Here is a 24,813-nt window from a genome sequence, read left to right as displayed (position 1 = left end):
GATTTCAAATATGCAATTATTTTTCTAGTATAACATGTAGTTTTTAAAATATCAAACATTTCATATGCTTTTTGGGAGCCTCAGTTTGCCTAAACTGAGAGAGTTACAAAGCAATTAAGCACATCAGAATGACCTGCAATGAGTACAGAGTGCAAGAAAACAAGAATGGATGTTCTAAACCCATTTGAACAAAAGTTATGGCACGATGAACATTCCAAATTAGTCTACTCTAAGCTGGGATTTCAGCCACAAATATTCAACATGCCACAACTTTTGTTCAAATGGGCTTAGAACATCCATTCTTGTTTTCTTGCACTCTGTACTCATTCCAGGTCATTCTAATGTGCCTAATTACTTTGTAACTCTCTCAGTTTGGGCAAACTGGGGCTCCCAAAATGGCACATGGAATTCAAAAACTACACATTGTACTAGGAAACAAATTGCATATTTGAAATCAGCACACAAATATACATAAACTCAGCGAGTTTGATTTAAATTGGTAAAGAATTGTAAAAAAAGTTTTCAGGCGCAGTGTCCTCCCTTAACGTTAAGCAGTCTTCATCGCTAGCTCTTTTTTTAAAAAAAGACATTATTCGCATTTCTTCTTGATAACTTGTTCACTTGTTTCATTTCCTGCCCTGTTCTTACTGCATCTTTTCCTTCTTTGACCGCACAATATCTATTTAGTCAAATATCTTTTTCGTGTTTTTTATATTTGTAAAATGTTCTAAGCAGTGTTCTTGTTGTACTTCTTTGACTATTTGCAGTTTTTATAACTTGTTTTTTTCACGTTGTGGCATGCTACTTCTACATACCACACACATTTTGTGACAGGAGGTCCCCCTTCAGCCAAGTGCTCTGGGACCTCCTTCTGAATACTTATGTAAGCATGTATGTTTTATATGAAAATAAATAAACTGAAACTGAACTTGCACACCGAAAATTGACACTTCCAATTGCAAATATAGTGGAGCTGTCAGGAGCTTGAAAGTTTCGCCAAAGGTGTGCATACAGCTTATTCCTGCCACACAGTATGTTAGTGAGTGATAGATGTCAAATGTTTTGAGCTTTGGACGAAGAAAGTCCACTTAGAAGCAGAGTGTGAACTTGAATCAACCTAATAACTACAAACGCATTTGATAAGACACTTTTGCAGTATCTGCATGAAACACCCACTGCATTTAAATTCACTGATATGTTATGCTGCATCGCAACCAAGGCATAAGAACAAAACCTCTTACTTGACGACCTACTCTGAAAGAGCTGAAAAACAAAAACTTGCACTAACAGCCGCCACAATAACTCAGTGATTACGATGCTTGGCTGCTGACCCAAAAGACACGGGGTCGATCCTGGGTGTGGTGATAGCATTTCAATGAAGGCGAAATGCTAGAGACCTGTATACTTAGATTTAGGTGAATGTTAAAGAACCACCATGTGGTCTAAATTATCCGGTGACCCCAATACGGTGTGTCTCGTAGCTTGGATCACTTTGAGATGTTAAACCCCATAAGACCAACCAAGCGAATTCGCAATAAGCTTTTCAGCCATAAGTAAATTTACTTTGAAATAAAATACTATTGAGACGTCCTTCGGTTGGGTATGTATGTTTGATCTTGCCTAATAAAGCTTTCAGTTGATAGTGGCGCTGGTGTCATTGCCTCCCTCTTGGTCCCTTTCAAAGTTCGCGCTCGACGTTTCTAACATGTATATGTACCAACTAGCTCGGCCTTACTTCAGTATAAAAAACTAGGCACCCAAGTGGCCTCACAAATAACCACCGAGTTGCAATGCACAACTGCACATACCGTAGATTCAAAATGGCAAGGCAAAACAATATGTCAAAATAGCAAAATGATATGTACAATGCATTTTGTTTGCATATCACACCTGACAGTCAGTCGTGCTAATAAACATCAGGTGCATGAGCACTCTAGAAATATACATCAAGTGACGCCATAAAAAAATTGCTTGCTACTCAAAAAAATGCCCAGAAGAAATTGGAATGACAGTTTCTTCCGTGCTTGAGAGAGGCCTATCACAAAACAGAGCCCCACAATGTGACTGGTGCCAATGTAAAAATCTAAAACTTGGTATAAAATCTGAAGGCAAAAAGCAAACCTGCTTCTTTCATAATGAAAGACCTATTGTATTCCTCCAATAGCACGTGGTATAGTGAGGCAAGCCTAGCAGTGCTATTCGAGGATGTTTTAAATGGGATGTAATAGGGCTCAGTGAGGTTAGAAAGACAGATGCTATCATGGCTCAGTTGAAAGAAGGGGTTGCTTATCCATAAGAATATAGCTGGCAACATTGAGCATTAGTGAGAGGGTGGCAAGTAAAGATGAAGGTGGTACATCCCCAGCCATGAAGACGTGCAATCAGCAACGAATAAGGTAAAGACACCAGGTACTGCACTCATGGGGGACGTGAAATATTAATGTAGGCAAGGAGCAGGCTGGCAACCAAGCAGTTATGGCATCGCTTCTAGAAATAGAAGCGCAAGAACTTACAGCTCTTGAATACCTTCTACCGAAAATGGGAGAACTGAAAGGGGACGAGGAGGAGACCTAATGGCGAAACCAAGAATGAAATAGACTTCATACTGTGCACGCACCCTGGCATTGTGCAGAATGTGGAAGTGCTCGGCAAGGTATGATGTAGTGACCCTATAAGAAGGTAAGGTCTCGCATTCGCCTAGACTTGAGGATGGACTGATACACAAGAAGCCAGTTAACGAGCTAGCGCTGAGAGGGAAAGTACAGGATCTTGCTCCAGAACAGATACTCGCTCTAACTGAGGAAGCCGGCCTTAGCATTGACGCAATGAATGATAACTTGACGAGTATCATCACGGAGTGTGCGTGCAATAGAGGTTGGAAGTACAGTCGTCAGACAGTAGACTGGCAAGCTCTTTAAGGAGACGAAAAAACCACGTCAAGAAACATCGAAGCAGGAAAGCCTCAAAACCAACAGACAAAGCAGAACTGGCAGAACTGTTCAAGTTAATCAACAGGCGTAAGGTAGCCCACATAAGAAGGAATATTATGGAGAGAATTGAACAAGCTCTCAAGAACAGAAGAGAAAGTGGGTACAGCGAAAACCAGACATATGCACTAAAAGACAAGGAAGGCAACATCAGTCTGAACATGCATAAAGTAGCCGAAGAACTTTTTGGAGATGTGTATAGTAGGCAGGGCAACCAGGACATCATGCCAGAAGTAGCCCAGAGGAATCGGACATCGCATCAGTAACGACGGAAGAAGTAGTCAAGGGAGCCTTGGAGGGAATGCAAAGAGGCAAGGCGCTGAAACAGTCTTGGAAGAATGCTAAAGGTGCTTCCACTGGGGCTGGTTGGTATGCAGGGGTGCAACAGACGAAATAGGATTTGGAGCAATTTTCGGAGCAGGAAAATGTTGCTTTTGGAGCACAAAAATCCAAATTTGGAGCAGGTTATGAAAAAAAAAACATGAATTTTTTAGCACGAAATCCCAAATTTGGAGCAGCATAACAAAGAAGGCTTACTTTTAGAAAAGAAAACAAAAATACGTACAAACCATTCAACATCAGCTAACTCGTGCGCAGTGCACGTGAACACTGCTAGTTAAAAAAAAGCAGTGTGTTGAGCCACCCCACAGTGCGAACAATGACTAAGTCCACATGAGTCAAATAATTCGACAGGCACTGCAAATGCTAATGTGGACCTGCGAACCTGGCAACCTCGAAATTCGGGAGATTCGTAAAGCAGGAGCAAGGGGAGGTAGAGAAAAAAGAAAACTGGTGTACGTTTTTGCCTACTTGTTGCTCAAGGCCACAGAAACGCCATACACAGCAGCTCCAAAATAATTGAATGAATGAAGAAACTTTATTAAAAGTCCGGCAGTTTCCTTTAGGCGAAGCAGGGGGTTCGAGCCATCACCTGATGCCATCATCATCGACGGAGGGTGGGACAGGACAGGGGTTAATCCCCTCTTGCCAATAATTTTTAGACGTCAGCGACTAGTACACGTAATTACATGACGACGCACGTGTGAGTAATCAAGTAACAAAATGTGCTGTGTCCCTGACAGCTAGTACTAATAGCCCCGTCTAAGTCTCAATACGCTTTTCCGCAGGACATCAGTGTACGGCGGCAAAAGTGGCTTAAAAGTGTTCTGAACACAATAAAACAAGCATCAGGAAATTTGAGAACCACTGCCCTTTTTTATTGCAATAGCAATTATATGGTTAAACTCGACAGGTTTTTGCCGTCATGTCCCGTATAAAGTCCAAATTGATAACATCCCCCCCGCGCATAGTATGTTCTACCGGGGGTAAAAGCGCGCGAGTGCGGGCGACGAACGTGGATGAAGCAGAAATCTAGTGAGCCGGCCCATCTCCGTCGCTCGGAGGGCGCATGCGATAACACCACTCCGCTCGGGAGGCCTGCCGTCGAAGCAGAGAGGAAACTCCCCGCCCGTCTTGAACGAGAATTGAAAGACGCGAGGGAGGGGGGGTGGTGTCGCACAAGCAGCAACTTTGATTCTAAGGGCGCGATCGCTGGCGCGCGCGCTATCTTGGTAGCCATCAGCGGGCGGCTCGTATACACTTCTACGTGCTGCTCTCTCAATGCGAAGACACTGTGCAGAAAGAGCATCTTTCCCTGGAGTGGCTGTATTCTCTTACACCAATGTTTTGTAGAGTTACGCGAGATCAGATACAAAAGGGTTTGCTGCTAGCGTCACTTCGTATAACATTACAATTTGTTGCTATCGCATTCATTGCTTCGTACTTGTGATGAAACTGTGACTTTTTTCTTTTATTTGTTGGGGGGTTAGTGTTAGGGTCTGTTCGTGTGTATTGGATGATGATGCCCACACTGCAGACGACAAACGCGGCCTCCATTTCTCGCTAAAATTTGTGCAACAGACAAAATTTTGAAGCTGGTCGGGCATTTTGGCACAGTGTGGCGCAATTTCAACAGATGTCACGGTTTTGGCTCAGCTTGGCGCAAAAATAAGGAATAGTATCAAATTGCCGCAATTGGCACAGCTGTTGCACCCCTGGGTATAGCATTCTGAAATGTAATGATGCGCTGCATGGACGAACAGAGACGAATAACACAAGAGCACCAAACTTGCTGTGGCCACATTATACCCCTTAATTCTTCATCTCATCTACTCACTTCCTGTCTCCCTGTTGCGATCTTGTGGTTCCCTTGTAATCCAGTCTACTACTCTCAATGACCAGCAGTTATCTTGCTTTTACGCTAATCTCCTGCCCACGCACATTTCTTCTTCTTGTTTTCGACTAAAAAGTCCTGAACACCTGTTTGTGCCCTGACCCACTCTTCTTGTCCCTTAAGGTTACACCGATCATTTTCCTTTCCATGGCTGACTGTCATGGTGTAACCATAGCATGAAAGGTGGAGAGGCCTCTGCGCTTGCCGACAAACCCGTCAGTGGGTTGAGTGTCTGATGGGGAGGCGGTGAATGAGGCATAAGTGGACAAGAGCGGCCTCGAGCTACTGTTCCAGCGTGCTCAGATGGGCTTGGATGTCAGTCTTCTGTGCCTCGAGTAGAGAACTTTGTGCGGCCAGTTGAGAGGCCTGCTGCAGTGCAGCGATCTGCGACCTGTGGCTAAGGAAGCACTGGTGGAGCGGCCGTAGGACCACGCTGACTCAGTGGGCGGAGAAGTGGCTTTGGGAACAGAGTAGTCGTCTTGGAAGGACAAAGGGGCAAATGCGGCACAGGGCCGCGTACGTGCCGTTGCATCCTTGGGAGCCTGTGCAGCGTCTGAAGCCACTATGGGCTGCCAGGGCAAGCAGTGAATTGCCGGTGCATAGCGATTTTCTACAGCTACTTGACAAGAGACCAGATTCACACTATCAATCAGGTGATAGAGAAATGCGCGGAATATAACCAACCCCTATATATAGCCTTTATAGACTACGAGAAGGCATTTGTTTCGGTCGAGATATCAGTAGTCATGTAGGCCTTACAGAATCGGAGTGTTGAATAAAAATACTGGAAGAAATCTCCACAGCCACCATAGTCTTTCATAAAGAAAGCGACAAGATTCCAACAGAGAAGGGTGTAAGGCCGCGAGACACAATCTCCCCAATCCTATTCACTGCGTGCTTACAAGTTTTCAGGACCCTAGATTGGGAAGAGTTAGGGATACAAGTTAATGAAGAGTACCTTAGTAACCTGTGATTTGCTGATAACAGTGCATTGATGAGTAACTCGGGGGACGCAACTCATGATTACTGTAATGGACAAGGAAAGCAGAACAGTAGGTCTTAAAATTAATCTGCAGAAACCTAAAGTAGTGAGTAGTGTGCAAAGGTCTTGGAAGAGAACAGCACTTTGCGAGAGGCACTAGAAACGGTAAAGGAATACGTTTACTTAGGACAGATATCGACCACATAGCCAAACCACGAGACTGAAGTAACTAGAAGAATATGAACGGGGTGGAGCACATTTGGCAGACATTCTCAGATCACGAATGGTAGTTAACCTCAACCTCTCATGGAAAACGTATAGCCGCATCTTACTGGTACTTACCTAGGAGCAGAAACCTGGAGGCTTACAAAGAGAGTTCGGCTTAAATTGAGGACAGCGCAGTGAGCCATGGAAAGGAAAATGATCGGTGTAACCTTAAAGGGCAAGAAGAGCGGGCACAAACGGGTGTCAAGGACATCTTAGTCGAAAACAAGAAGAAAAGATGTAGCGCAATAGCAAGATAACTGCTGGTCATGGAGAGTAGACTGGATTCCAATAGAACCGCAAGACGTGGAGACCGAAAGTGGGTAGATGAGATTAAGAAGGGATAACACGGCCACAGCAAGCACAGGCATTAGCGTAAATCATGGGGGGGTCAGGGGGGTCCTGACCCCCCTTGTGTGCAGGCTGGGGGGGACACCCCTTGCAAGATTTAGCTTTAGAATATCATATACTTTAATTACTTGACAGTTGCATGTTAGTTGATTAATATTGTGTCTAACAAAGAAAAACGAGCCCTTAAAAGTCAGCTGCTTTCCTTCATTTGACAATTCTGTATAGCGATTCAACCTTTTTTTTAAAGGCTGAAGCTGTGTGAGACTATAGCTCGACCGGTTCAAAGAAGGCTGAATAGAACAATGCAATTGCTCGAACTGGGACCCCGTGCTCGTTTTCTTAAATTTTATTTCAAAGCATGGTTTAATTCCTATGTAAATAAAAATACAACCCCTACGTATAAAAACAAAATGGCCGCCATGGTCTGATGTGTGTCCCCCCTTGTGATTTTTCTGGATTTACGCCACTGAGCAGAGGTTGGTTGGTTGGTGAAACACGGGAGAGGCCCTGCAGTGGGTATAGTCAGGCTGGTGATGACTTATGGTCACCGAGCACAGAAGGAGCAGCAGCGGCAGAAGGCTTGCATGCTGACTGTGGAATCCCGGCTCAGACCACGCAGCCATCACTTGTCTGTACCCAAGTCCACAGGCAACCACCTGCTAGCGTCTTTTGCTCGGTACACTGCAGACTATGTAAAGTGCCACGCTGGCGAAGAAGCTCCGTCATCGTCACCCAAGAGATAAGGGGTCACGCTCCATTAGGAAACAGACCGACAGTAGACGTTCCGTGAACAACAGAGGACCAACAGAGGACAGCGCCAGTCTATGTCGTTTGTGTGTCTTCTCTTGTCTTCGTACCATTGCGCTGCACACACTCAGCATATTTCAAGACCAATTTCCCAGGCAGCCGGTCCAATTGCTAATCGTAGCTAAGTAAGCAAGTAGGCAAAGGGGTGAATGAGGAGACGGAGGCTTTCTTAGTAAGACCACTCGTTTCATGTGGAATACATCAAAAGGAGGGAAAACGTTGGCGCTGATTTTCTTTAATAGTTTTCTAAACGAGCAGGGCAGGGTGGACTGCTTACGGGCTATAAGATATAGAGTAAGTGTTCATGTGCTGGGAAAGTTGCTTTTGTGAGAGCGTGCTTAACACGTGATATTGATGTTATTGTGAACACTTGGTGAACTCAGTGTGACAGTTTCTGTTGGTGTGAGCAGTCTTTTTCATATAAAAGAACTCTTCAAAACAAGGGGGTGAGTAATCAAGAAGAGAAAAAATACGTCTGTTGGGAGACACGTGATGAGAACACGAGACGGAAGTTGAACAAAGTGCGAGCATAGAAGGAGCAGCAGCGGCGGGAGTCGAACAGTGGACCTGGCTGACGTGAGCCAGGCGGGCGCTTCTCCAGCAATTGAATTGATTTTTATTCAAGTGTACAAAATTACACTTAGGAAAGAGAGGACAAAAGGCATTAACGCATTTGTGGCCTGGAGACATGCATGCTGATTGTGGAATCCCAGTTCAGACCACGCAGCCATCACCTGTCTGCACCCAAGTCCACGGGCAACCACCTGCTAGCGTCTTTTGCTCAGTACGCTGCAGACTGCGTCAACTGCCACGCTGGCAAAGAAGCTTCGTCATCACCACGGAAGACAACAGCTGTGCCACGTTGACACTGCAGTGACCGACGTCCAATGCCATGTCGGGGGAACGAACACCGCAACAGTGGACAATCAAGACTTGACAATTTTCGTTTTGTGAACAGTGCCTAACTAATATTCAGAATAGGCGTTAATGCTTGATAGTTATTCTTACGTGCATACAGGGTGCAGTGCCCATGGGTGCAGTGTTTCTAGTGTTTTGTTGTTTGTTCAATTTTCGTTTTTTCTTCGAATCTTCTTAGATAAATGGCTTGTGTCATTCAGAGTAGTCCTGCCTGTGACACACTCACAGCTTTCACTTCTCGTCAGTTGAAACCTTCAGTTACCATGGCAAAGTTGCAGCAAGGTGCTCAGAAAGTCAATTGGGGCCTGTTTTAGTACATGGTCAGTACTCAGCTCATTCAAAACTCACCAGCTAACTCAGTGCCTCGAGTCACTGATGTTTAATTGAACAAGTTTTGAAGAGTACGATGAGAGCATAACATAATCAAGTATGCTCACACTTTACACCAGCCAATATGGTGTGTAACATGTACTGAATTTATCTTCAAATAACAGTGCAAATCTTCTATGTGTTGTTTGATATCTGTTATAAACTGCAAGAGCTGTCACAGATATAGTTAGGCTTCAATTGGAGCTGTGCTTAGACTGCCCCATTTCAATGTATTGTCCTACTTGTGCCTTCTTTTGTTTAAGGTGCCCAGGTTATCTTGATAGCACTGGTTCCTTCAAGTGCCGCTCTTGCCTCAGTAAATGCACCGCTGCTGAAAGGCCCTTAAGGCTATTTAGAGTGACTCTTCTAAACACTGATGCTACCCAACTGTTAATTCAACGAATAGACAGTCAATACAATGGCTTTGACAATAGGGATGTGGAGTCCTGCTTGTCAGAGCTGTCAAGGTCGAGGTTGGCCGTGTGCTGTTGAGGGTAGAAAATTATCATCATCATGAATCGGCACACGTCACCTCTTCTGCTTCGCTACCAGAAGGCGTGCGCCAATTGGTCCGGCAAGGGACGCAATAACTTGACGGACGAGAGAAGAGTACGGAGAGAGAGAGCAAGAGAGAACTTCCTGATGAAAAATATTTTTTGCCGAGGCGACATTCAAACTTTCGTACCCACTACCTGAATGCGAGAATCCTAACCACTCGGCTATCCAGGCACGCGGGCAGAGCAGAGGATAGCCTATAGTACAGCAAGGTGGTGGCAAATGAAAGTGAGGGAGAGGAGGAGGGCAGAACGAGTACAGAGAGAGAGAAAAAAACACAAGTTGAAAGAGATAACAAATGGAAGATAAAAAAGTATGCTTCAAAATAATTAATTGATGGGCTAGTTGGTTCAACATATCTGGGTTGGAAGGAAGGACATCTGTGTGGTCTTGTCCTTCCTTCCAAGCCTTCGCTCTCCCAACCCAGATAAAAAAGTACAAGGCAAGAGAGAGAAACAAAGAGACAGAAAAAGGAGAAGGAAGGAGAGAAAGAAATATAAAGCAACATACACAAAAAAAGAAGATAGGAAAAAAAAGAGATAAAACATAGCCGCAGTATAGCAAGTATAGTTCTTCGTGAACCGGCATGCACTCTCTTCTGCTTCTAGTCCACCAGCTTGAATGTGACCCAGCCTTGTGCGACTTCGTGCAAGCTGCGCTAGTTTTTTTTTAATACTGCATCGGAGCATGTCTGCTACTTGTTCATGGACTCCCTAAAAGCTGCACTATAAAATTTGAACCCCTTGCTCTTTATTTCTATTGGCTCTGCAAATTTTCTTACAGGTCACGCCTCCCCTAGGAGAATCTGATGAACTTTCCAGCAAGTTAAGCTCACTTAAGCAAGGCACGAGCACCAACAGGCCCTTAGGCCCCATGCAAATTTTGCCTTCAAGTGGTGCTTCACGGGAGCACACCTTTATGGAAGGACCACAAAACCAGCTTGGCTTTCCTGGGACGCACACGAGTCACAACGTTGCAGTAGGTCCTAGAATATACAGTAAGTGTGGCCTGCAAAAATGACCAACCGCTACCACATTTGGTCGTGCCAAATAGGCACCATGTGGTCATGGAAGCTGCTACCAGTGTCACGAATTGCCACTGTTCATCACGCAATACACGCTGCTAATGCATAGATGCTTCAGCTCTGTTCTCATTTCCAAAAATGGCGTTGTAAGGACATGGTCAAGTGTGCAAAATATCCCTGTGCAGCCACTAACATGGACTGCCATCCAGATGCACATTTCATCACACCCGGTGCATGGCAAACATGCACGGCACGAAAGAAAATGGGGCCACAATCACGATGAGCGTCACTCACAGTGGCAATCTGTAAAGACAGCATGTGGGTGACAGGTTTCCCGTAATCTAGGCCCACAGCAGATGCGGCCATAATCGACAAGACTCAGTCCTACAGCCTAGTTTAGACATCCTCACTAGAGAGTGCACAAAAAGGGGTCAGCTCCCAGATCCCACCTGGGCAAGTGGTGCTGGAAGCGTCGGAGGCGGCGGAAGCTGCTGCAGTAAGTCCACGCCCGTCACCTGCACATCACTGGGGAACAGGCGCTTGTCGCGCGATGGTGGAGGTCGCAACAGGGGCACGCCACACACTGTGGCACTTTTGGTCGTTCCCATGGAGCTCGGTGGCAATCTGCTGTACAACGACACGTGCTTCGGGGAGACCTGCACAAAGGACAGTGGGGGGTTTGCCAAATGAGTTCCACAACACTACACAAAAAGGGGCTCTACTACTTTTGCACGTAGGCAGCATTAATACCAAAATGGCACATTCGCTGCAGCAATGCGAAAAAGTAATTTTTGCTGAGATCTGTTATCCTTATGGCAGAATGCCACTTCTCTTTCTTTTGTTTCTGTGTAGCCACGGCAGCAGACGGTCAAGTACTTCAAGCTCATTCCAGTACAAACAAGGAAGTACATAAAGAAATGCAAAGGTAAGGACCCCAACAAACACTTCTAAGCTGTGACACAAAGCTATGACAAAAAGCTGAAGCCGCCGGTAGAATGCCACACCAATATGCGCCTTGCTGCTAACATCTGTATGTATCAAGTAAGGGTGTGTCCAGATGAGAACCAACACGAGATCCAGGTCACTGTTCCCGATTTTGATTATATTTACTCTAGGCAGAGGTTTTAGACCCAGAACAATGACAAGGAAGTTAGTTTCGTGAAAAAAAAATTGTTCGCCTAAAATGTACAGTCAAACCTCACTAATTCGAACTCGGTTCATTCAAAATCCCACTTAATTCGAAGGATTTCTACGGCCCAGTATTTTTCAAAGTAAATTTGAGTGGATAATTTGAAGCACCGGACAGCACCAGCCCGGTTAATTCAAAAGCTTTGGGTGCCATGTGCCGAACTCCCAATCCCGATTTCCCCGCAAATTCGCGGAAACAACGGCCCTTAGGAGCCACAGGGTAATGCAATGTAGTTCGGGGGGGGGGGGGCTCACGTTGCAGCGCGACCTTCTCATTGAATTTTTCGAACGACTAAGTATATGAATAACATGTGTTACCGGTGACAATTTGTATTGGATGCTGCAAATCACTTCTTGAATACTGCGCACTGTCAAGAACAAGTAAAAAATGTGTTTTTTTATAAAAATATTATGTTATCATGCCCGCAAAATATTTTCAGGAATAACTGTCTTCAATCTTTTTGAATTTTTCATTTTTTTGTGTGTAAGAGGTGCAGGAAATATCACGTAAACTTTGGAACTGCATCAGTTTTAAACTGAAGAAACACCTGATAACAAAAAAATGAAGTCCACAAAATAACCAGGACGAGATCAAATATTTTAATGCAGATTGTTTACGCAAAATGCTCATTTTTTTGGCACAAATGATGCGGCCAGGGAAAAACAAGAATGGGGAAGTACACCTCGAATACGGGCAAAACATAAGTCACCGGAAACAGTGCACAGTATGCTTACACAAACCATCACAAATGTACATTTAAATATGCAATAAAAATGCGGAACTAAGCAATGATCACTATGCATAATGCCCAAAATAAGGCAAAAGAACATGCTGCACGCACAATCACAGAAACTGATATGTCCTTGGGCCAAGCTGCTCTCTCGGACGCACCATGTGGAGAGAACTATGAAGGAAGAGCGCAGAAATAACGAAGGAAACTATTTCAAAACTGTTTTAAAAGTGCGAACCACTATTGTGCACTGAATATAAAAGGAGGGTTGTCGCTTCTAGTTCAGAAAGCAATGAAGAACAATAACGACAAATGAAAGTAACAAACAATGCTGCTAGTACGGCTTCCCAATACCCGAGTTTGGTAACGCCGCCTGTACCGACCTCTCAGTGAACAAGGTGAAGCTGTCGAATCGCTGTTAATGTCCACCTGATGCCCGAATTCGTATGTTTATATTAGGTCACGATGTTAACTGCTAAAAGGTACAAAATCCTCAAGCCTTTAAAAGTTGGTGAACAATAATATTACGTCACAATTACGGGCTCATTGACCTGAACTCTGGAACAGCAGCGTCTTTTCCTTTCGTTTGCGCTGATTTTTGTCCTGCTCGGTATCAAAGGACAAAGTTGACCCGGCGAGGAAGCTTAGCGAAGTGGTCAATGACTTCCGACACGCTGATATCGACATTTCTGAGGGCGTACAGAAGTACCAGGCCTACCATGCATTCCTCAGACATCGTGGAGCGTAAGTAGTTCTTAAGTAACCTCATGCTTGAAAACGTTCTCTCTGCGCTGGCAGTGGTTACTGGAAGGGTGGCTGGAATATGGAGTAGCTTGTACACATTTGGATAGAACCTGCTGTCGAGAGGGCATCGGTTTCTGTACTGGGGCGATGGTTTGCTGCTTTGTTCGCCCACTTTGTCCACCATAGTTGCAGTTCTCCCAAAACAGCCCTCGTTTCGACGTCATGCGCAAAAACGGTCAGGAGATTTTCTGCTCCTTTCTCCCGATCATCTTGTATTGGTGGTATTGAGGATGGTACAATTACTGAAAAGTACTTTAGAAGTGCCCTGTGCTTTTCAAACCGTTGGTTTAACTGGGCTAGTACGTGGTACATGAACGTAATGAACAGGGTTCTGCGAAAATATTCTTCCGCGCTTTCGAATGCATTGCTCCCAAGGTTTTGCTTCCGGACACCGGCTCAACGGCTGGTGATCTCCACATTCAGTTTTTCTGCCAATACCTGCACTTGTGCAAATATTTTTGAGAAAGAAGCATTCGCGTTCTTGCGGTCATTTTCAGTTGTATGCTGTACCGCTTCTATGTCCTCAATGGAAGCGCTCATGTCGATACTCCTCGTCTGCAGCTTCTTTGACAGTGGCAAAGTCAGTGCTAACACGTGTTCCCCCACATGCAGGCTTAAAGGAACGCTGATGACAAGAGTGCCAACATTAGACTGTTTGCCTGCACTGGTCTTTAGCCATTTCCGTTAAACTTAATCTCCTCTAGTGCTGCGATCAACGGCTCAAAGAGGCTCACAAATGAAAGCACTGCATCGTGCTTCTCGACCCAGCGCGTTTCGCATAGTCCCAAGAGGTGCTGCCTTGTAGACTCAGTACAGTGCAAGCTTGTCATTGTTGGCAAAACGTGCGAGCGGCTAGAAGATTTACGGAAAAATACTGACGTCGCCTTTAGTGTCCCAGAACAGTTTCGGATGTCTGTGATGGAGCATGCCGCACACAGAAGTAGATTAAGGCAGTGACTAGTGCAGTGAGTGTACAGTGCGGCTAGATGTGTCTCACGAACAGCAGCTTGAACACCATTCGTTTTGTATTTAGTATTGCCACGTACGTTTCTGATCACTTTTGCTGCATTCGCCCACAAAGGCTGTCGGCAACGCTCAGCGCAACCCGCGCCTCATTCTTCGAGAAGCTTCACGATTGTTGTAGATGATTTTGTTAAGATTGCGCGCAAGACGCGAACGCTCGAGCTCATTCTAGAGATTGCGCAACCACCAGCGATATCGCTGGAAAGTTCGATAGCGCCTGTATATAAGCCGACGCGCTTGACCGCTTGTCAGTTGATCGACGGACGACGCCCTGTTCGCCGCTATCATTGTACAGCCTGTATTGCTGTAGTGCTAGTTCTGATTTTCCGGCCACAAGTTCGGCCAAATAAACAGTTTCATCCTGCAAACGCCGACTGCTGTCTTCGTCGACGTCACGACCACGTGACATCTGGTGGAGGTGCTGCTTCTTCAATGATCCGGACGCCCCCGCGAAGCGCTGACCCAAGCCCAAGCCGCGAAGAGGACGGCAGCAAAGAAAACCCGGATCGTCGAACAAGCCGCAGGCAGAAGGGACTGCAGCCAGAGCACGGGCTCCTTCCCGAACAAACCAGGCAGCCCCAGGTCACAACACCCACCGCAGCGACAATGACCGACCTCGTGCAGCCTGCGCCGATCCTGCTCCGGCAGCCCAAGGCGCCGCCAACCTTCCGCGGGTCGTCATTCGAAGACCCGGACACCTGGCTCGAGACTTTCGAAAGGGTCTCAACATTCAACAACTGGGACTCCGAGGACAAGCTGCGTCACGTTTACTTTTACCTTGAAGACGCAGCAAGGACCTGGTTCGAGAATCGGGAGTCCACTCTTCAAACTTGGGACGCCTTTCGAAGCGCTTTCCTGCAGACGTTTGCAAGCGTCGTTCGAAAGGAAAGGGCCGCAACCTTGCTGGAGACACGGGTTCAGCTCCCGAACGAAAGCGTGACCATCTTCGCGGAAGAAATGACCCGGCTGTTCCGCCACGCTGACCCAATATGCCTGAAGAGAGAAGGTTCGTTTCCTCATGGCGAGGAAAAAAGGAACAGCTCTTCGCTGGACTTATGAGGAATCCACCGAATACCGTCCAGGAATTCGTCTCAGAAGCCACGACCATCGAGAAGACGCTCGAAATGCGCACCCGCCAATATAATCGCCGATCAATCCAAGACAGCCCCGCTGTTCATGCGCTCGGCTCCGACGACCTGCGCGAAACAATCCGAGCGATCGTGCGAGAGGAACTGCGCAAGCTGTTGCCCTCACCCCAGCCTCAAGTGGACTCCATCGCAGACGTCGTTCGAGAAGAAACCAGCAATCGCTGGGCACCCTTGAACCGCCACAGCCTCAGCCGCAAGCCTTGAGCTACGCCGCTGCCGCCCGACGCTACGCTCCCCCGCCGCGCCCGCGTCAAGACACCGCATCGACGCAGTTCCGTCGCCAGACACCGCCGCAATCATCGACGCCCTACCGCCCACCTGGCGGCCAGCACTACACCCCGAGGAAGACCGACGTTTGGCGCGCCCCTGACAACCGCCCGCTCTGCTACCACTGCGGGGAGGCCGGCCACACGTACCGCCGCTGCCAGTACCGACAGATGGGACTACGCGGATTCGCTATCAACGCGCCGCGCCCGCAGCCAGGCGAACGGCCGCGCGACATCAACGACTACCTCACCGGAACACAGTGGCAAGAACGACGACCTTCCGCTCGCCGTCGCCCGGCCGCTACATGTCACCGCACCGCCGGCAGTACACTGGCCCAAACCGGGGTCGGTCGCCTAGCCCGTATCCGGAAAACTAAGGGCAGCAACCGATGGAGGTGCGGTTGCTGAACGACGAAACGTTGAAGATCCTCCGCCGTCGACGACGACGCCGCGACGAAGTTCCGAGCCCCCGCCGCACGCCGAACGACGTCCTGACGAGGAAACTTTGCGACCCGTGGAAGCAGACCTGACGACGCAACGCGGAAGCAGCGGTGCAAACCGACGTAGCCGTGACCCGACGCCGCGACGTACACGCAACGCAAGACGGCGGACTAGCGACCTCGACGTACTATTCGACGGACACAACGTTACCGCTCTCGTCGACACTGGGGCCGACTATTCCGTCGTCAGTGGGTCATTCGCCGAGAAGTTGAAGAAAGTTAGGACTGCTTGGGAAGGTCCTGAAATCCGCACCGCTGGAGGTCATTTGATAACGCCGGCTGGAGTCTGCACAGCAAGAGTCAGCATCAGTGACCGAACCTATCCTGCGAGCTTTCTTATCCTGCAGCACTGTTCCAGGGACGTGATACTTGGGATGGACTTCCTAAGTGAACACGGTGCCGTAATAGACCTGAGATCTGAGTCAATAACACTAACCTCAGAAAAAGCGCTGCCGCCACACACGACGCCAGGAAAGCCCGTATTGAATGTGATAGAAGAGCACGTCACCATTCCGCCTCTCTCCAGCGTCATTATTTCCGTCGGCACCGAAGAACACGCAGACCTTGAAGGTGTCATCGAGGGCGATCAGCACCTACTTCTCAACCGTCAGATTTGCGTCGCAAGAGGCATAGCCGAGCTGCGTGATGGCAAAGCAAAGGTAGTGCTGACAAATTTCAGCCACGAATATAGGCACCTCAACATTGGTACGACGGTCGCCTACATCCACGAATTCGTGGAATCCAGCAATGCTCTCGCCCTCTTCGATGCTACCGAACCTGCTTCGACGAATCGACGAAACCAACCAGATTTCGACGTCAACCCGAGCATCCCGAAGCACGAGCAAGACCAGCTAAAAACCCTGCTCCTGCAATTAAAGGACTGCTTCTCGTCGTCGTCAAGAATTCGACAGACCCCAGTCGCGAAACATCGCATCATAACAGAAGAAAGTGCCCGACCAATCCGTCAAGCCCGTACCGAGTTTCGACGCGAGAACGCGAGGCCGTCAAGAAACAGGTCGACGAAATGCTACGCGACGACATCATCCAGCCGTCCAAGAGTCCGTGGGCGTCACCTGTGGTGTTAGTGAGGAAGAAGGATGGAACCCTACGTTTTTGCGTCGACTATCGTCGCCTGAACAAGGTCACGAAGAAGGACGTGTACCCTCTCCCACGAATAGACGACGCCCTAGATCGACTCCACAACGCCAAGTACTTTTCGTCGATGGACCTCAAGACCGGCTACTGGCAAATCGAAGTCGACGAGAGAGACCGAGAAAAGACTGCCTTCATCACACCAGACGGCCTGTTCGAGTTCAAGGTCATGCCCTTTGGTCTTTGCTCGGCGCCCGCGACTTTCCAACGCGTTATGGATACAGTACTGGCTGGCTTGAAGTGGCAGACGTGCCTTGTGTACTTGGACGACGTCGTTGTGTTTTCCTCAAATTTCGACGAACACCTTCGACGCCTTGAAGCTGTACTTCAAGCAATCAAGACCTCCGGACTCACCCTGAAGCCTGAAAAGTGCCGCTTCGCGTACGAGGAGCTCTTGTTTTTGGGTCACGTGATCAGCAAGAATGGTGTTCGCCCGGACCCGCGGAAAACAGCTGCCATCGCTGCCTTCCCGCCACCCACCGATAAGAAGGCCGTACGCCGTTTTTCTCGGCTTGTGCGCCTACTACAGACGCATTCGTCAAGGAATTTTCACGAATAGCCCAGCCACTAACGCACCTGACGAAGACCGACGTGCCATTCAAGTGGGAAACGGCGCAAATCGAGGCATTTGAAGAACTTAAACGACGCCTTCAGATGCCTCCAATACTAGCGCATTTCGACGAAGACGCCGATACGGAAATCCACACCGACGCAAGCAGCCTAGGACTCGGCGCCGTCCTCGTGCAGAAGACTGACGGGCTGGAGAGGGTCATCAGTTATGCTAGCCGGTCGCTATCAAAGGCAGAAATCAACTATTCCACAACGGAAAAGGAGTGCCTGGCCATCATCTGGGCTACATCGAAGTTTCGCCCCTACCTCTACGGCCGGCCCTTCAAAGTTGTGAGCGACCACCACGCCTTGTGTTGGCTAGCTAACTTGAAGGACCCTTCCGGTCGCCTCGCACGGTGAAGCCTACGACTGCAAGAATTCGACATTCACGTCGTTTACAAGTCCGGAAGAAAACACTCTGACGCCGACTGCCTGTCTCGTGCCCCCGTGGACCCGCCGCCGCAAGACGACCAGGATGATGACTGCTTCTTGGGAACCATAAGTGCCGACGACTTCGCTGAACAACAGCGATCCGACCCGGAACTCAGAGGCCTCATGGAATACCTCGAGGGCAAGAACGCCGTCGTTCCGAAAGTGTTCAAGCGAGCACTGGCGTCGTTTTTCTTACGCAACGGCGTTCTCCAAAAGAAGAACTTCTCGCCACGTCGAGCCAAGTACCTTCTCGTGGTGCCTCAAGAATTGCGACCAGAAGTCCTCGAGGCCCTGCACGACGACCCGACAGCAGGACACCTCGGTGTTTCCCGAACGCTGGCAAGAGTACAGGAAAAGTACTACTGGCCGCGCCTTGCCGCCGACGTCACTCGCTACGTAAGGACATGCCGAAACTGCCAGCGACGCAAGACACCGCCAACAAGACCAGCGGGCTTCCTTCAGCCGATCGAGCCACCTCGGCGACCGTTCCAGCAGATCGGGATGGACCTCCTGGGGCCGTTCCCAACGTCGACTAGCGGTAATAAGTGGATCGTCGTAGCTACCGACTACCTGACCCGCTACGCCGAAACAAGGGCCCTACCTAAAGGCAGTGCTGCCGAGGTAGCGAAGTTCTTTGTTGAAGATATCGTTCTGCGTCATGGCGCCCCAGAGGTCCTCATCACCGACAGAGGTACGGCGTTTACAGCGGAGCTAACTCAGGCGATCTTGAGGTACAGCCAGACAAGCCACCGCCGGACCACTTCCTACCACCCTCAAACCAATGGCCTCACCAAGCGGCTAAATAAGACCATCGCCGACATGCTGGCCATATACGTTGACGTCGAGCACAAGACGTGGGATGCCATCCTTCCGTACGTGACCTTCGCATACAACATTCGCCTCATTCTTCGAGAAGCTTCACGATTGTTGTAGATGATTTTGTTAAGATTGCGCGCAAGACGCGAACGCTCGAGCTCATTCTAGAGATTGCGCAACCACCAGCGATATCGCTGGAAAGTTCGATAGCGCCTGTATATAAGCCGACGCGCTTGACCGCTTGTCAGTTGATCGACGGACGACGCCCTGTTCGCCGCTATCATTGTACAGCCTGTATTGCTGTAGTGCTAGTTCTGATTTTCCGGCCACAAGTTCGGCCAAATAAACAGTTTCATCCTGCAAACGCCGACTGCTGTCTTCGTCGACGTCACGACCACGTGACAGTATTTTGTATTTAGTTGTCGCATTGACAGCGAAAACAGTGAGGCACGGAACGCTAAATATTTTTTTGTCGTGTTCTTTTCCATGCAATTTTTTGTAACCACGGAAAACAACACGTGAAAAAAAGTATTCGCGCCTTGGGCTAAATAAATGTGAAAAATAATCCCTGGGGATTAACAGCTCATCTGAACTGGGGATAAAAAGATCATTCGCATGCAGTGTGTGAGCGAACTGACTATTCGTCTGGTGAGGTGATCTGTGAGGACCAAAAGCTGCCTTGTAGAAGTACTGCTAAAAAAGAACGGATCCCAGAGGTTCTTGGACCTGAGGCTCAGACCTTTTCGAGTAGCCATGTATGCTGGAGATATGAGCCTCGTGCAAAAAAACCTGTGTTGCCTTTTGCCTCTGCACACAGCAAGCTGGTCCAGCGCGGAATTGCTCGTGCCTGTTTACACAATGCATTGACCAAGTCTTGTTACCATTCGATGCAAGAAAGCTTCTGCGGGCAAATTGCTCGTTTGAAGGCAGCTGGATATCCACGCCGCCTGCTGGTATCTGTTTCGGAGAAGTTGCGCAAGTTTTCGAAGATCAGTGACACGTGCACTGATTCGTGGGCAATAGTTCGTAAGAAGGTGGCTGTGATTCCATACCTGCATGGTATATCACACAATATCAAAAAGATTGGTCTAGGAGCGGGGATTTCAGTTGTTTTTTTCTGCGCCTAATAAGTTGTCGCAGTTATGTGCCAGAACCAGCCCGGTAGAAAGGCCTTCCAACAGCTGTAAAATTAGGCACCGAAATGAATTTGTTGAATGTATGAAGGGCGCAGTGTTCAACATACCTTTGTCCTGTGGTCAAAGTTACGCCGGACAGACAGGCACATGCCTGAATGTGAGATTGCTCGAACACAATCAGACAGTGAAAAAAGGTTGTGATGGTTTCTTGGCGGCTCATTGTGCAGAATGCAAATGCGTGCCTTTATTTGACAGTACAACAGTGTTGGCAACTCGCCCTAAGGATAGCACCAGGATCATTGAGGCGACAGCGATTGCTAATGGAAGCTGCGTCAGCAAGCCATGCATCGCACTAACAAACAAGGAACTAGATTACTTAAATTCACCTGCACGTGTTGGTCCCATGTAGTTTTACTGTTTTTTGTTTAGGTTTCCCCCTTGTGCGTTGACTGATATCGTTGTAATCGCATGTGACAGGTATATGTCTGTGTGTTGCTTTAATAAACGATAGTTGGAAATTAGCGCTTGTACTCGTCGTTTCTTTGTCCGTTGTGCACTTTTTGCGCTTAAGTTTTAGCGGTATGGAATACCAACTAGCCCGCTCCCACACCTTGCTTTGTAGAAGTAACTGCATGGAGAGTAACTATTAGACCCGGGGACGTTAGTCCTTAAAAAAATAATGTACTTAAACGTGCGTCGCCTTGTAGACCTTCTAGGTTCGGAAGAACACAATGGCAGACGCCGGCTGCGTGAAAGTAAGGTAAAAATAGGAACAGTCCTACCAGAGTCAATTTTATTTTATTGTTCAAAAAAGAAATAAGAGCGATACCGTTTCACAAATTGCATGGTTGGAAAAAATCTTACAGAAAAGCCACCTTCCTGAACCTTTCAACTGTCCACGGCATTGTCGTGCTCGAAAAAAAAAAACACATTTTAGACGACATCCTGGGTGGTTTTCGGTGAAAGTGGTTATTTCGGACGGCGGTGTATAATAGAATGAAAAAAAAAAAAAAAAAATTTTAATTTCATGGGGTGGAGGTGGCGAGGAGGCTGAAGCCCAATAAATCCCACCTCCCGGGTGACGCCCCTGGTCGGTGGTTCATGAGAGCACGAAAAATTTCGGGGGTAGCTGAAGCCCCCTAAGCCCCCCCCCTGGCTACGCCCTGCAATGTAGCGATACTAGTGAGCATAGGTCGGCAAACTCACTCATGAGTACACTCACACAGACTCACTTAGACTCAGATCAAGCCATGAGTCTGAGTCAGAGTGAGTCCGGGTGAGTAATATTTCGGTGAGCTTGAGTCCGAGTGAGTCCGGCTGAGAAAATCTTAGTGAGTCTGAGTGAGTCCGGTTGAGGAAACTTTTGGTGAGTCTTAGTCCGAGTGAGCCCTAAGTGCAAAATATATTCCCTGAGTGAGTCTGAGTGAGCTCCACACATTTTTGCCGATCTATGGTTCTATCTACACAACTTCAGCGTTACTATCAGCCTTATTTCGGCTCACGTTTATACTCCCGTGGACTCACATATACTTCAAAGCACCAGCGTTCATATGCCAGCTCAATATTTATTAATAAGGGCGTGAGTTACGGTGAGGGGGGAGGAGCACGTTGCCCCCCCCCCCCCCCCGCAAACTCTTTCACAGGAAGTTTTTGATAAAAATATCTCGTGTAAGGTACCTCTTTCAATAAAATTGTCCTTACTGGGTTGCAAACACTGATAACTAATATTTGAAGGTACGAGGTCAAAAGGCGCCAAGTAGAGCACCAATTATGCAAGATATTGGTGTTAAAGAGCATTGACACCATGTTTGAAAAAGCCAATTATACGCTAACGGACTCATGAGTCGATTCACTCAGACTCACTCAGACTCCGATAGATCCGTAAGTCTGAGTCCGAGTGAATATTATTTTGGAGAGTTTCAGTTCGAGTGAGTCCGGTTGAAGAAAATTTTGGTGAGTCTGAGTCCGAGTGAGCTCTAAGGACAAAATATATTGCATGAGTGAGTGAGCTATGCTAGTGAGTGACAGGTGAAGCACCCCAGCTTCACTGCTGCCAAAGTCAGTTTCACCGCAAAGGCCAAGCTAAACAAAGTGAGGCTGGCAGCTAACTCTTTTGGATTCAATCTCACGTAACTACAAAACGGTGGAGTAAGAGAATATGGCCGCTCTAGCGAGAGATGCTTGTTCCACAGTCTCTTCACACATTAAGAGCGCAGCACATAGAAGGGTATAGAGCCGAACGCTGATGGTTGCCGAGATAGCGCACACGCCGGCGATCGTGACCGCGCCCTTAGAATCAGAGTTCAAAGTTGCTGCTCGAGCGACCACCCCTCGCGTTTTTGCATGCTCGTTCAAGACGGGTGCGGCATTTCTTCTCTGCTTCGACGGAAGGCCTCCCGAGCGGGCTGATGTTATCACATGCACTCTCCGAACGACAGAGATGGGCTGGCTCATTGATCTCTGCTTCAGCCACGTTCGTCACACCCGCTCGCGCACTTTTACTTGCGGTAGAAACATACGATGCACGGGGGGATGTTATCAATTAGGACTTGATACGGGACACGAGGGCAACAGCAAAAACCCATCGAATGTGTCCATATAATTGCTATCGCAACAACAGAAAAAGTGGTTTTGTCGTCAGCTGAAATGTGCACCTGCGGAAGACGTGCTTCACTCAAACCGCAGGTCGGCAAACTCACTGATGAGTTGACTCACTCAGACTAAGATCGAGCCGTGAGTCTGAGTTTGAGTGAGTCTGGGTGAGTAATATTTTGGTGAGTTTGAGTCCGAGTGAGTCCAGCTGAGAAAATTTTAGTGAGTCTGAGTCGGAGTGAGCCCGGTTGAGGAAAATTTTAGTGAGTCTGAGTCGGAGTGAGCCCTAAGCGCAAATATATTTCTGAGTTAGTCTGAGTGAGCTCCACACTTTTTTGCCGACCTATGGTTCTATCTAAACAACTTCAGCATTACTATCCACCCTATGTCAGCTGATGTTTATACTCCCCCAACTCACACGTACTTCAAAGCACTGGCATTCATATGCCAGTTCAATGTTTATTAATCCGACGCGTAATTTACGTGGGGGGGGGGGGGGCAGGTTGACTTCCCTCCCGCAAACTCTTTTACAGGAAGTTCTTGATAAAGTATCTCGTGTGAGTCATCTCTTTCAATAAAAATGCCCTTATTGGATTGCAACTACTGATAACTCGTATCTGAAGGCACGAGATCAAAAGGCGCCAAGTGGAGCACCAATTATGCGAGGCATTGGTGTTCAAGAGCATTGACACCGTGGTCGAAAAAGCCAATTACACGCTAACGGACTCAGAGTCGACTCACTCAGACTCAAATAAAACCATGAGTCTGAGTGAGTCCGAGTCAGTAATAAGTAGAATTGAAAACTGGTCAAGTTGGTAACGATTCATAGCTGGTCGAGGTAAACAGCGCAAAAGACGAAGACAGAGCAAAGGAGGGACACACACAGAGCGCTGACTTTCAACTGAAAATTTACTGAAGAACATGTTTGCGCATGCTCTCTCAAGGCAAGGAAAAAAGGAAAAAGAAAACACTTCTCTGTGGCACGAAGGCAACTTATCTTAACAACGTTAGTGGTTACTATAATCTAAAAAGATATTCATTGTCATGGAGGGCTATTGACTGCTGGCTGACACAATTTCGCCCTGCCTTTTGAATTCTGTGGGCCTCGAATATTCCCTTGTCAGGTGGTCCCGGTGCGGAAAAAAAGAACACTCGTTTCTGGAAATTCTGGCGTGCACCGCATTCCCCGGCAGTGTATGGACAAGTGTGTCACGGGCACTGTACTTCCGAGGGAATTTTGGTGCTACCTCAGTCTCGTATTTACACAGCGCCCCGTCTGACCAATATAATGTTTACGCACACGAAGGGTATGTTGTATAACAACTCCTATGGCCATGGTACAAACAAATTCTTGTGCTTAATGGGGCATGCACTGTTCACCAACGGGCCTTTTTCCACGTGTTTCCGTACTGCCGCGCAAGCATTGCCGACCTTATTCATGGCCGCGAAAACTACTTCAATACCATGACGTAAAGCGACCTTCTTAAGCCTACGTGACAGTTGGTGAATGTAAGGTAAAACGACAAATTTCTTCTTTTCCTTTTCTTTGGCTGGTGCTGGGTTACCTTTCAGGTCACTCTTCAAATTTCGCATAAGCTTATCGCAAGCTAGCAAAACAACACTTCAGATAATTAGCTTCTTTTAGCCTCAGGATTTGTGATTGTACGCTCACGTGCATCTTATGATCAGCGTACGAGCGTACAATCGGCGGCTGCTCGAGCAATTTGAGCACTTGCACTGCTGGCAGAGTTCTTGCCTGCAACGTCTACTTCGAAAACCCAGTTCTAACACTTCAACGATCACGTTTCCCAGCCACAACACATCGCCAAATCTGTCACACAGGCCATTATTAAATTCTTTACTTTACCAGAAAGAATGGGCGAATGATTGCATCATGAAGCGCTGACGCTGCAAGGAGCAGGTGAC

General features: G+C 47.7%; 1 protein-coding gene across 1 annotated transcript in view; it reads right to left on the bottom strand.

Annotated features, from left to right (window-relative positions):
- LOC119395613 (activated CDC42 kinase 1) overlaps nucleotides 1-24,813 on the bottom strand; it is a 223,811-nt gene that overhangs the window by 196,880 nt on the left and 2,118 nt on the right. The window contains exon 2 of the mRNA XM_037662596.2: nucleotides 10,940-11,146. Within this exon, the coding sequence (XP_037518524.1) occupies nucleotides 10,940-11,146 (207 nt within the window). The remainder of the gene's footprint in view (nucleotides 1-10,939; nucleotides 11,147-24,813) is intronic.

Source organism: Rhipicephalus sanguineus, chromosome 6 (genome assembly GCF_013339695.2).
Source record: "Rhipicephalus sanguineus isolate Rsan-2018 chromosome 6, BIME_Rsan_1.4, whole genome shotgun sequence".
NCBI classification, from domain to species: domain Eukaryota; kingdom Metazoa; phylum Arthropoda; class Arachnida; order Ixodida; family Ixodidae; genus Rhipicephalus; species Rhipicephalus sanguineus.
This window is presented reverse-complemented; position numbering and strand designations above follow the sequence as displayed.